Consider the following 13,380-nt stretch of genomic DNA (forward strand, 5'->3'; position numbering starts at 1 on the left):
AAGCTGGAGTGAGTGTGTGTTTGTGATTCATCGTCCGTCCTCGTGAACGCGCTTGTGTTTCACTTCCATCTGTCATCGGACATCACTAATACTCACGGCGCCGTTTACAGCGGCACTAATAAAATAAGGAGGAAAACAGTAGAACTCTGGTTTCTGCCAAGAAATGTTTTATATTCAGCTGAAAATGTCCTCTTAACAGAACAGGAGCTAAATTATTATTAATAATTACAATATTTATTCCTTAAAGGAACACTAAGTAAGACTGGGGTTTTTTGCTGCTCCCCCTAGAGTAGTGTATTTTTATAGCACTGTGCTGAAATCAATAGAGAGGGGGAGGGGGTGGGGTTGTTTCCTACCTGCCTCCAAAAGTAACATAGTGCCGTTTCTGCAGTGCTAAGCCCAAAGGCTCTATTCTCACTATTACAGGACAGTGACACATCACAATCATTTTAAAGCTGTAATTTTAAGATAGAAATATTACGTAACGTACATATAAAGAATGATTTAAATAAAGGTCTGGCAAACATTAATAGAAGCTAAAGTTTAAAACAGATAGAGAAGGACGTTGAGGTCAAACACGCCTGTGATTTATTATGGAAAAGAGATATTTCTAATGAAAATCTACTGTAATTTAACAGTAATTTATACAGATCCTCCTTGTACCCTGTTTTATTCTAAATTCAGCCACTCTGGACATCAGTACCGAGGTTATATTTTAGTAGTAATCTGGTTTAAATGGATCTAATCCAGTGACCAGCTCTACAGAAAGTGCTTTAAAAACAGCACACCAGTGTCTGTTAGCGTACAGTGAAGTAAAGCAGGTCAAACTGATATCTAACGTTAATGTACAGACAAAGAGGACAGAGCCAAGATCTGCAACTTCTTTATTTTTAAATCCCCTCTTTTGCTCATATTTAGTTTGGAGATGAATGTTCAGGGAAAAATATTACATTTTCATAAACAATGCTCCAGGCCGTTTATCTGCCGGAGGGGGTCAGAGTGTGCAGCGGTGTCAGGCTCATTTTTAAAGGTTATTAGACTAAACTTCTTTACCACACTTTATATAAAAATAAAAAATACGTGCTTATGTCATTGTACAACCTAATTAACCCAACGCACACACACGAGGCATAAACTACACATACACCTGGGGCAGCAAGCAGCAGCTCGTGGGTTAAGTGGGCATTTCAGGCCTTATTCAAATATATATTATATTAAAAATTATACAATATATAGTAATATTCAGGGTGAGTCAAAAGTCTCAACACCCTTTTATTTCAGAAATTTCAGAAAGTGAAAATCACACATCTGAATACCGCAGTGAGTAAAGGGGGAGGGGCCTATCTTTTAGACTGTGTCCGGAAAATGTCCGCCATCTTGAAAGCCGCCATATTGGATCAAGGTCAAGTTTTTACTCAATGGGAAGGTGGTCGTGTAGCACATCAAAGAAGATCAGAATCGTCTCTGAGATTTGCAATATCTGTTATGGTTCGAAAGTTCTCAACACAGAAGGCTATTGTTTGTTACAGGTTCATTACAGCTTTGACCAGACCCTAAATGCTCAGAGCTACGTGATAGTGTCACAGGAAAGTGTCAACATAATCACACAACACCAGTCAAATGTTTGGACACACCAACTGAAGGAGGGTTTCCTTTGTTTTGAGCCGTCTTCCACATGTTGTGAACGTACAGCACCAGTCAAAAGTTTGGACATCTTCTCATTCAATGGTTTTTCTGTTTTTTTTTTTTCCTATATTGTAAATGAATGCGGAAGACGTTAAAACCATGAAGGAACACACATGGAATTACGTAGTAAACGAAAAAGTGTTAAACAAAGCAGAATATGTTTTATACTTTGGACTCTTCACAGTAGCCCCCTGTGGCTTTGATGACAGCTTCACACACTCTCTCCGTTCTCTCAGTCAGCTTCATGAGGTCGTCACCTGGAACGGTTTTCAGTGAACAGCTGTGGCCTCGTCGAGAATTAATCTGTAGAACTGCTCCCTTCTGAATGTGTCTGAGACTGTAACTGGGGTTGTGCAGAGGTAGGGGCTGGTACACAGTTCTATACAGTAACTAGCTCTACTCCAATCACGAATGAGGAGATGAGTCCAAACTTTTGACTGGTGCTGTATGTATATGAAAAATTATTTTCTACAGTGATGTCTACTGTGTGTAATATTTCTATCAGGGAATTCTCCACAGTGAGGAATGTGACCCCAGAGCTGAACACAAGCAGGTGGAAATTCAGGGTCCATTCCATAGTGGGAGAGAAAAGGAAGCGAGGAGGCTGAAGAGGGTCAGGGACGGAGGGACGGTGGGATGCAGATCAGCTGTTTGTGGGCGACCCACCCAGACGCCTGATGCCACTGAGAGAATTCGGGGAATTTGTGGGAATGGACGAGCTCGTCAGAAGGCAGCCACGCCCTGAGATTAATGTCCCTGCTGGCCGTCAGATAATGCCCAGCCCCCAGCAAGAAGAAGCCACCTGCTGACCTCATATAGCCTGAATTATTTTTGTTTATGCTGAATTTAAACAAGACACAAACTCACACCATCACTGTTTCTAGCTGTTCACTGTTAATACAAAAATTTCCATGGCATAAATGAGACAGCAATCCATAAGTAACCTATTATTGTCCTAGTAACAAGAATAATGTACTGTCACAATACATATGTCTTGTAAATGGGGCATATTCTCCCAATTTGCCTTAAGTGAATGCAGTTCTGTTTCTTAATGAAACGTCTGTGACCTGCTTTGGTCCAAACCCCACGAGCCCCACAGCAGTGTTCTCCCCCTGTGTAAACAGCCCGCTTTCAGCGCCTGTTTCTTTAAATGATAATGAGCCGCTTGCTGTTCACCCCGACCCCGAGCGCACAGCAGTGAGGAGCAAGGAGCAGAAACTGGTTTTTATCAGTTTTTGCTCTGTTCTCTTTCTTCTCCGTTTTCTCAGTGCTCTTATTTCTCCGTGCTCATTGTGTCTGTTTTGCTGTGTTTAACCTCGTCATTGCTCTCACATAAACAAAGTTTCAGCGCTGTAATTGGACAGACTCAGGCAAGGGGGGCGGGGCCATTCTGCACTTGTTTGCCATTCTCAGACAAACAAGTGTCTGAACTTGTTTTATCCCATGTTAGGCCAGCACAGAGAAAACTGACTTGGGGGACTCTTGTTTCACAGTGTGTGGGTTAGAAGGCTCAAGATAAATATATTAATGAAAAAGTTAATTGAACCAGGGGTTCATAACCTGTCGCCTTTAAAATAAATATTACTACATACCGTCCTTCATTTTAAGGTATGCTTAATATGAGCAACACACACACACACACACACACACACACACACTTTACCTGCTGGTTGTCCAAATCCGAAGCCGGATGAAGTAGTTGTGGTGGTTCCTCCTCCGAAAAGCGAGCCCTGTCCGAAGCCCCCGCTCTGCTGCCCAAACACCGGAGCACTGCTCTGTCCAAAGATATTCGTCCCAGCGCTGGGTGTAGAGCTGGTGCTCGCACCAAAAGAGAATGAGCTGGCACTGCTGGTGCTAGACGATCCGAACAATCCTCCTCCACCTCCTCCAGCACTGGAGGCTGGAGCACTAGCTGCTGGATTTGGCGTCTGCCCAAAAGCTGAACTCGTGCCAAACGCAGACTGTCCGAAGGTGAAGCCACTTGCTGCTGGAGGCTGCCCAAATCCATTGGAAGAAACTTGTCCAAAAACAGGTTTTCCGAAGCCTTGGGTCGTGGAGGCTGCACCAAAGGTGGAGGAACCAAAGGCTGGAGCTGAAGTTGTGGTGGCTGTCTGCCCAAAAATGGGAGCTGGGGCTTGGGCCGTGGTGCTGGTTGTTAATGGGGCTACTACGGTGGAGGATGGAGCTGCTAATGTGGCTGTGCTAACTACGGGAGTGAAGCTAGTGACTGATAAAGTGGTACCTGCTGTAGTGCTGGCAAAAATGGAGCCCGGTGTGGTAGAAGTTGGGGCTTGTGTCGTGGCAATTGGTGGAGGAGCTTGTTCTAGATTGCTGTTGCCAGCTGCTGTTGTAGGTGTCGAAGTAGGTTTAGGCTCTGGTTGAGAAGCTTCTACTGCAGCTACTGGCTCTGATGGCGGTGTAGTAGAAGACGGAGGAGTTGGGGTTACAGTGAGGGCAGGTGCTTGACTTGTGGGTGGTTTTTCTCCGCTTGGAGCTGGAATCTCTGGCTGAGAAGCTACCGGCTCCTGGCTGATAAATGCTGGAGATGGTGTGGACTGAGCTGGAGGTACTATGCTTGGTTCTGATGCAGGTTCTTCAGGAGTTGTAGCTGAAGTTGTAGCTGGTTCTGGTGGAGGAGAAGACCCAGAAGCTGGTGCCAGCGACTGCTTGGTGGAAACTTGGCTTTCTGATGGAAGAGGAGCAGCAAGGAGGCTGCTGAAGGATGGAGCAGCAGCAGTAGCAGCAGCAGCAGCAGTAGGTGGTGGTTTGGTTGCAGAAGGTGCTGCATTTTCAGCAGGTTGAAAAACACTACTAGACGCAGGTGCTGAACTTTTGGAGACGTCTCCTGAAGCAGCTCCTGAATCAGATCCGTTCCCAGGAGCTGGCTTTGCCTGTGGTTGGGAGCCGAACGTGAAAGCTGCTGCACCTCCGTTTCCAGGCACTCCGAACGTAAAACCAGGAGCAGTTTTCTGTGTTTCCTTCCCCTCGACTCCCTGACCCACTCTCAGGTCAGAAAAGGGACCCAGAGTCTCCCAGGGGCTACTTTGAGCTTTAGTGGTCTGAAAGGATGTGTTTGTGGAGGTCAGACTGATGGGTTCGACTGTTCCAGGAGGTTGAACAGAAGCGGAAGTGGCTGGTTTTGAAGCGAACGGTATCTCTGGGGAACTGGAACTGAACGGCATCTTGGGCGCACCACTGCTGAATGAGAACTTACTCGCCTGTTCTGTGTCTTTACCTGCAGAGGGACAGGAACAGGGAGGGGGACAATGAGAAAGAGACAAATGCTCAGACATATGCTAATGCATTCCAGAATTTAAATAAATACATTAAAACCTTTAAACTCTTATTCTTACTCCTTACAGTGTGTTAATCATGAAGCGTTCAGCAAATACTATGAATTATATAGTATCTACTACAAATTATTCTGCATTTAAAGTGAACCGCTCAGTAACAAAAAAACCCTAAGGTGTGCACACCCTTATCATTTACAGACCCCCTTACATCATTCAAACTGTTGTAAAGGAATTGCAGGGGTGTTTTTGAGATGTGAGATTATAACCAAAAAACAAACCATTTGTTTTATTTTATTTATAACACACTGTAAACCCTAATGTTCAAAGTAATTAACTGGAATGAGTCTAATTTAAAATATAATGAGATGCTGCACTCAATTAAACAATTAAATTATCTTCAACAATGCCTTCTTTGTGTGGGTTTCTTTCCACGGTCCAAAAAACACACATTGGTAGGTGGATTGGCGGTAAGTGTGAGTGTGTGAATGAATGTGTGTCGCCCTGTGGTTCCTGGTAGGCTCCAGACCCACCGTGACCCTGAACTGGATAAGGGTCACAGACAATGAATTAATTTATTCTTTTTGAGTTTGTGAAACTGTAACATTTTGATTTAGTCCTGTTTGTAATTTTAAGTAAAAGTAACTGCATATGGTAGATTTAACTGAATTTAAATGTTATAAGTTTCACAGACGTAGAAGCAGTGTGCAGCAATTTTCAGAGATGGCAGATGGTCTGGGGTTCACTGCTTTTAGTGAATATCATATCAAGTTTCAGCTGCGGACAGTCCCCTGGACTACAAGAGAAAGCCCTCCAGAGCAGGAGCGCGTGTTCTGTTCATATAAACAGAAAGGACCCGATTTTGTTTATGTCTATGCTGTGATAATCCTGTCTTATCTGAAAAGTGGGTTGGCTGAAGGTCTAAAATCTGGCACAGAGGGCTACAGAGGAAAAATGTTCAATACCTCTGGTTTACAAGGTTTAAAAGGAGCTCAAGGACCACTTTCAATTCAAGCTTTATGTAAAACTCTAACAGTTTCTCTCAGAGCTGTGTACGACCCGCAATAAAGACCCACTCTAAACCCTGTGTTGTTCTGGTGTTCCATACCGAAAGCCACAGCTGGAGCTGAAGAGCTGGAGCTGAAGGCTGCGACTGTGGAGGAAGATGATGATGATGATGAAGAAGTGACGGAGCTGAAGCTTGGAGCTACCGGAGCAGAGACGCTGGCACTGGTGGCTGGCTGGTTGAAGATTACAGAGCCTGGAGTGGCTGAGAGAAGAGAGATTTTACAAATTGTGTTTTTCTATTTCTAAAAAAACTGAAAAAAAAAATATAATGTATTAGAAAAAAATAAAATAAAATACTACTACTGCTAATAATAATAAAACCAAAAACACTACACAATGCATTTAGAAAAAAAAGGCATACAGGTTAATATTCCTGATGATGAATCATCAACATAAAAAAAAAAAAAAAAAAAAAAACCCTAGCAGAAAAATTCCAAGAGAAATCAATGAGGAGATGTGGGTGTTTACCTTGAGAGCCGCCAGGTGCTGGAGGCTGAGATGATGTGGAGTTCAGAGCAAAGGGGAACACTCCTGGGGATCTGTTGCAGTCAGAAAAGAGAGAAATTTGCTTAGTTACTGAAACCTGAACTCAAATCCTGAGGATTCATTACTAAATTAATATGTGGTAGAACAAAACATTGCTATAATCCAACCAGGGCTGTGTTTCAAGACAGTGAGAGTTAATTATTGACCCTTTTCCCATTTCCACTCTAGTTCATTAGAAACAAACGGAGAGTGCGGATGTAAATGTTTGATCAGTTGTGTTTATAAGGAGGAGGAGGAGGAGGTATAGAGTCTGAGGTTAATTTGATGAAATTGTGTGTTTACAGCCTTGTTCCAGGATGAAAACCCATTCTTTACATTTACTGCTATTTTCAATATTAATTCAGACTTAAACTTAATGAAAAATGTAAATGAAATATAGTTTGCTTATATTTAATCACCGTATACTTTATTGCATCAAGAAGAGTCATTTCTTTCAATCTCTGAACTGCAGGTTTAATTTTAGTCAGGCACTGCACTGTGGACATGACCACAATGCTCTACATTCAGCGATCAGTTACAGCTGGGTCTTCTTGGTTTTGGTTATAAACACAGGCCTGGAGCTTCATTTTTAGAAATGAACTGCGAATTAATAACTGCGCAATGAAAATACTCAACAGAACCATCGCAATAAGAAATTCTCCCCAAATACTTCAGCCAATGTACATCCGAACGACTGCAAAACTGCACATTTGAGTTTGAGGCAACTCACGCTGTCGAGAAGCTGAAGCCTTTGTTGTTCTGCTGTTTTGGAAAAGAAGAGGAAGTGGAGGCAGCAGGAACATCCGTTTTGGGTCCTTCACGATGCACAAAAACACACTTTGGTTAGATGTTATAACAAATAAAAAATTACATTTTTACTAAACAAATGTCTGCCATGAGATAAGTGAACACAAGTATTGTTATTTAAAAGTGTATTATTCTGCTGTGTACTGGTGTACGTGTAACTGCAGAATCAAGTCTTAGGACCAAGTAACATTGGGAAATATACAGTATCAACAACTTGACAGAGAAGACCATTTGGAATTGCATTTAAAAAAGTGCTATATCCAATATATAAAACACTATTTTCTACATAAAATCATAGTGGAGTTAAGGCACAGGGCAGAGAATGAATTCACACTCTGTGTGTGTGTTGTCCTCTGCTCTTTGTTTTTGTAGCGGGGCCAAATGCATACATGTGCATGTAAATCTCGCCCTGTGTAAATGCTGGCTGTTTCTCTGGGTGCCATGCTCAGAACATGAACAGAAGGGGGAGGAGTGGCTGAAGGGAAGGGCATTGCTAAATAAGAAGCATTTGTTTTAGTCTTGAGTTACTGGCATATATAATATTGACATTAACACACCTATGGGATCCAATCAGCAGCCCATTGGCCCAGAGACACTTAGTAACCCAAATACATTGTATGCCTATTGCTATTTGCAATATTCTGAAGTAATAGGTTTCAGTACCAACCTGATACTGAACTAGGAACCCTTTAAAACCCTATAATAGTGTTGCAGAGTGGAGATCTCACCAAAGACAAAGGACTGAGGAGTGCTGTCTGTGACCGGTGGAGCCACCTTCACTGCTGGTGAAGAATTCTGAGGGAAGGATAAGAAAAACGACCAAACAAACAAACAATATCAAATATACATTCAGTGGTGTGGAAATTTACATCTGATTTTTAAATGAAAATACGTGACATCATCTAAAGACAACAGCTGTGTATTTACAGATGTGTTCACAAATGGTTGTTCAAATATGTTTGTCTTTGTGTACAACTTTACTAAACAGTCTGAAATTAATACACACCATTAGCCTATGGTTTACTAAGATTTTAAGGATTGGGGAATGAAAATGGTAGAGATGTTTTAATACATTTCCTGTTAGTGTGTCTGCCTCTAATCGCATACAATGCCCCCAGCCTCAGGAGATTGAGGGTGAACATGTGCTTCCTTCATAACGAGGCCGAACCCCAGTTTCTTTTCAAAACTGCCTCTAACGCAACACCACATTTTAACACACCAGAGGAGAATGCACACTGCCCAGATCTGTCACATCAGTCGACAGATGCCCACACTCGCTAGCACCACTAGCAGAGAGAAGGGCGAGATGAGGTGCCATAGAGAGCTAGGCCAACTGTGCTCTCCATAACACCCAGCCTCAGATGACTGAGGCAGCACTGAGGTTGATCCAGGGATCTCACGGTGATCGGGCCAACCCCCACAGCTGTGTTTATTAAGTGTAACATGGTGGTGAACTGTCCGCTGCTGGAATTTCAGATGAGTTTGGGGCATTTCACGTTACTGCTCCTGTGTCTCCTTTCACTCCACACCACAGATAACGCTCTCCAGCTTTCTGCTCCTCATACAGGCTTTTCATTTTGTAAAGATAGTTTTCTTTAATTTGCACGTTTTTGTCATGAAAGGAGCTTAAAAAGAAAGGGTATTAACCTGAGAGGATGTGTTTGCAATGCACATATGAAGTGTGTAATTTACAATGAAGGACAAATCAGTTCAGCACTACTCACTTTCTTGGCTTCAACAGTGGCCAGGACTTGCTGCACGACCTGAGCTGCTGGAGCAGGAACAGAAGAACTGAGATAGAGAGAGAGAGAGAGCGAGAGAGAGAGAGTGAGAAAGAGAGAGAGAGAGAGAGAGAGAGAGAGAGAGAGATTACTGCAAGATCATGGAAGGCTTTACACTAGATGTTGAAAACGAGAATGTAGCTGCATTTATTGTTTGTTTGGTGCTAGTCTCGCAATGAGCCTGGTGCCTTTCGCCATTTAACAAGACCAGGAACCTCCTACTACTTCAGGAAAAGAAAGGAGGCTGCAGTATTCATGATTCCCGTCGGATCAGTAAGACCCAGGACAAAACGAGACATGGATGTACAGAGAGCCCATGATAATACAACTGCCAGAATCTGACACTGAGCAAGGGCTAGTGCTCTGAAAGTATCAGACTCTCCCTCAACTTGTGGGTGAAATGTCTGAGGATGAGACTAGTTTGGTGCTGTGTCCCTGACATACTGAACAGAGCTGAATCAAGTAGGGCTTTACACCCCACTTGCAAACACTTGGCATTGGACATAGTGATCGTATGCTCATGTGCAGCTGCTCCAGAGAGCTCCATTTATTTTTTTTTCGACGTATTTGATGTGCACTCTTTGCTGATGTTGAACGCACCAATAATAAGGGGTAAGCTCATATAGCAACACCATATTTCTTTATGCGTTTAAAAATTAGGTCAAACTAAAAGATGATCTGTCTTTTGATATGACCAAATATGATATAAAATACAGCAATAGCTTGACTTATGAGTTAAATTTGTTCTGTGACCGAGCTCCTAACTCCATTTGCTCTTATATCAAACAAACTTTCCCCTTTAAAACAAATTGGAATGTTATTAATTCGTTGATTAACCGCAACAATTTTTAATGGGTTTTTAAATACGAAAAATGTAATTTATAAATGACAAATAATATATAAAAACAGTAATATATAATATAAAGTGTATTTAATTTGAAAATCGGAGGAAGACGCTGGCGGAGATGGAGGAGGTTGGGGGAGTTTTTCTTTTCTTGCTATCTATCGCTCTATCGCTTAACTTGCTCGCTACACACTTAATGCTACAAAACAGTGATACGACAGAGATGCATGGCAAGATAAACACGTGAACTGGGCACTCACTGGGCCACCTAGTGGTGGGTGGTGTAAGTTTGCTCGCTTGTAACTCTGATCTCGGCTCATAAAGCAAAAATAAACAAACAAACAAATAAATAAATAAATTCCAAAGAGCGACGGCCCGTATCTCGTAAAATCCATACGTCGATCCACTTGTAAGTCAAGGTTTCACTGCATACTAAAATATGTATTCAAAATTAAACACCACCACAAGAAATGTGTGGATGGAGACCACACCCAAAAGAAGCCACAGCTTATTATCATCCTTGCATTTCTGTTCTAGTTTTCCTTTGTGAGTTTCTTGGATGCTATTGTTTGTGAGAAACCACAAGAATGATGCTATGACACAGGAAAAAGCAGATACACGAGCGCAGCTCCACAACAAGGCCATGCTCCTTCGCTCTTTTGAGCATATTGTGAGTAAAGCTAATTTGGAAACTGGCCTGAGGGCGTGTTCCATCCAAATATTCACCACAACTGAGTCAGGAGCAAAGAGAGAGCAATGAAGAGAGGAGGAAAAAACTGTGTACATCGTCATAACATCGCTGTCCAGTTAAAAACATGTATCTCCCAAAATGGTAACTTTACAGAAGTTTTTATCCTTTAACGGTGGAGTGTTTCTATTGGACATTCGTCATGAAATATTCACACAGTGTGAAGGAGAGCTGCTGTGTTCAAACGATGTAGTAAACTAAACATCCACAAACATGGAGATACAGGTTTTTAATTGGACAGTGACAATATAATATTGATACTGATTCTCAACTGGCATTCAGGCTTGTGTTCTTGAATACGGAGGTGTAACTCGGGCAGTGGAAGCTCCAAGCACCCAGACGTTGTTCCTGATCCTCCTCTAATAAAAACACAAATTGCAATCGTGTTGCAATTTCCCAACAAGAAACCACTAGGAAGTCCTTCACTGCAACATCATGAATTTACTCTTGCAAGGTGATGTCTGGAAATGACCTGGAATTATAATCTCTCTTCACGTTATATTTAAAGAAGGTCGCCCCCTTCTCCTTTAAAGTTATTTTGGAGATGTGTGTTTATATGGACAGCAAGGTTCTTCACATATTTAGCTCATTATCCATTTTCTCTTTTTTAGTTCATTGTTTTCCTTTTCTTTTACTTAATACACTACAATATACACTTCCTTTGAGGTTTCTCCTGAAATGAGGGCCATTCATAGGGCGCTAGAGCTCCTTTTGCTGCAGAAAAAGGGAGGCCTTTACCAAAAAGGTGTTTGAACATTGCTGTTGGGATCAGATGGCATTCAGCCATCTATTCTGATTATAAAAAAGGAGAGGATGGAGCTCCAGGGCTCAAAAGCACCCAGTTCCGCTCTCCACACGGCAAAGGTAGGGGTTTTACACCCCTCTTGGCACCTGTTGGCATTGAGCAGACTGATTGTAGGCTCGTGTGGGACTGCACTAAAGCACAAGATGCTAAAAATTCTAATAGTTCTTAGTTAGAATAACATTCAGAAACTAAACAAGTCTTGGCTGATGATGGAAAGGTGTGATTTCCTTCTAAACTCTCTTCCCCCTCTTTTTTTTTTTTGAGGCTGGATCAGTGTGGCACTACATCCCTCTGCTGATCGATACAGACAGGCAGAGGACATCAGGGGACAGTTCACACAGAGCCTGCACACACAACATTAAATTATTTCCAATTTCATCACAGGAAACCCCCTGTGTTTCTCATCCTGCTTTCCCCAGAAACATGCCTCCTGTGCATGGAAACACAGCCGATGCCCCCAATTTTCCTCTCTTGACCTCAGAATAATCAGTGCGCTGCTACTGGATCATATCCAGAGCGGCAAGGACGACGCTGGAGAGAATGCTGAACCAGAGTGGAGTCAGAACAAGGCCAGCACTCAGCACGCTTTATCAAACACCATCAGCCACTATAAGGTGTGAGACATGGCCGGAAAATAAGTTGGTGCCATATTCCCACTGATGTCCAAGTGCTGTAATCTTACTCTAGTGTATTCAAAGAAACCTGAACCACACCCCCAAAGGCCTATTCATGACGCATACAACGCACTTGTCTCTCAACGCTCTGAAACCCCCTGGTAGACACTGGTAGAGAAAGAAGTGGATCCACTGAGGACTAGTGGTGATGAATTTATTCTACTTTAAACACTGCAGCTAAATGCCACACTCAACGCCTCCCAGTCTCCAGAACAACACGGAAGTTCAGCTGTGTTCCTGAAGCTCACTGGGGGAGTGTGAGGCTCTGCTACTGCACGTTACTCCTCTCAGTAAAAGAGATTATATTTCCATTAACCGTCAGTATGTTTATTGTTTTTTAAGCTTTATGTTTACAAAAGCTTCTACGAACAAGACGAGCTGGTCAGCCACTGTTTGGTCTGTAACCATAACAACGACGCTCTGATTGGTCGGCCTGGTTTTAACGCATCTGTAAAACGAAGAAAATAGAACAGGTTCTAATTCAAAATCTAATTCAAAAACGCAGCATCGCAGTCCGCCAGTTTCCGACTCGCCGTAAAAGACACTGTTAATAAACATATATTTGTTTATAAAGCATATATGTATATTTTTGCAAAGGCCTTAAGAATTTGGTTTTTGTGTCCAGTTCCTTTTCTCAGTGCAGACAGATCCAATAAATCTAACAGCATGTGGAAGTCATGTCACTGTATACAATAATTTCGCTTCAAATTTGTCAGAAACTATCACAATATTTTATTTTTCTACATAATACACCTGTAGCTGCTTCCAAACTCTTCAGACTACACACAACGCTGATATCCTGTTCACGATTCTGGCTCGGTGGCACCTCCGGGTGGCATTCAGGATCATTGCGGTTCACCTGCTGCTGCGAGACTCGGCTGCACCATAAATTATTGAAGTGTGTGTATTAAAAGTGCATGTGTGTCTGTGGAGACTGCATTAAACACAGAGAGAGCTTCTCACACACTTCCAACAGCTTGTAATACAACACCTATACACACACACACACTGTCTGGCTGTGGGCCAGTTATTAAAAATTTATATTAAAATTCCCAAACTCAAACATGTAGAAAAATGTAGGAATGCACTACAGTTGTTTATAATCTTCTTTTTTCATATTGTTACTCAGATTAAAATGAATATAAACAATCA

The 13,380-nt window shown here is 42.2% G+C and overlaps 1 protein-coding gene across 3 annotated transcripts in view; it reads right to left on the reverse strand.

The window, feature by feature from the left end:
• Positions 1 to 13,380, reverse strand: part of nup214 (nucleoporin 214) — a 52,134-nt gene that overhangs the window by 17,822 nt on the left and 20,932 nt on the right. For all 3 annotated transcript variants that reach the window (XM_066658965.1, XM_066658966.1, XM_066658964.1), the window contains exons 25-30: positions 9,101 to 9,167; positions 8,105 to 8,171; positions 7,300 to 7,384; positions 6,513 to 6,583; positions 6,085 to 6,246; positions 3,350 to 4,921 (exon numbers count right to left, since the gene is read on the reverse strand). In XM_066658965.1, the coding sequence (XP_066515062.1) occupies positions 3,350 to 4,921; positions 6,085 to 6,246; positions 6,513 to 6,583; positions 7,300 to 7,384; positions 8,105 to 8,171; positions 9,101 to 9,167 (2,024 nt within the window). The remainder of the gene's footprint in view (positions 1 to 3,349; positions 4,922 to 6,084; positions 6,247 to 6,512; positions 6,584 to 7,299; positions 7,385 to 8,104; positions 8,172 to 9,100; positions 9,168 to 13,380) is intronic.

The sequence above is a fragment of the Hoplias malabaricus genome, chromosome 2, assembly GCF_029633855.1.
Source record: "Hoplias malabaricus isolate fHopMal1 chromosome 2, fHopMal1.hap1, whole genome shotgun sequence".
In the NCBI taxonomy this organism is placed as follows: Eukaryota; Metazoa; Chordata; class Actinopteri; order Characiformes; family Erythrinidae; genus Hoplias; species Hoplias malabaricus.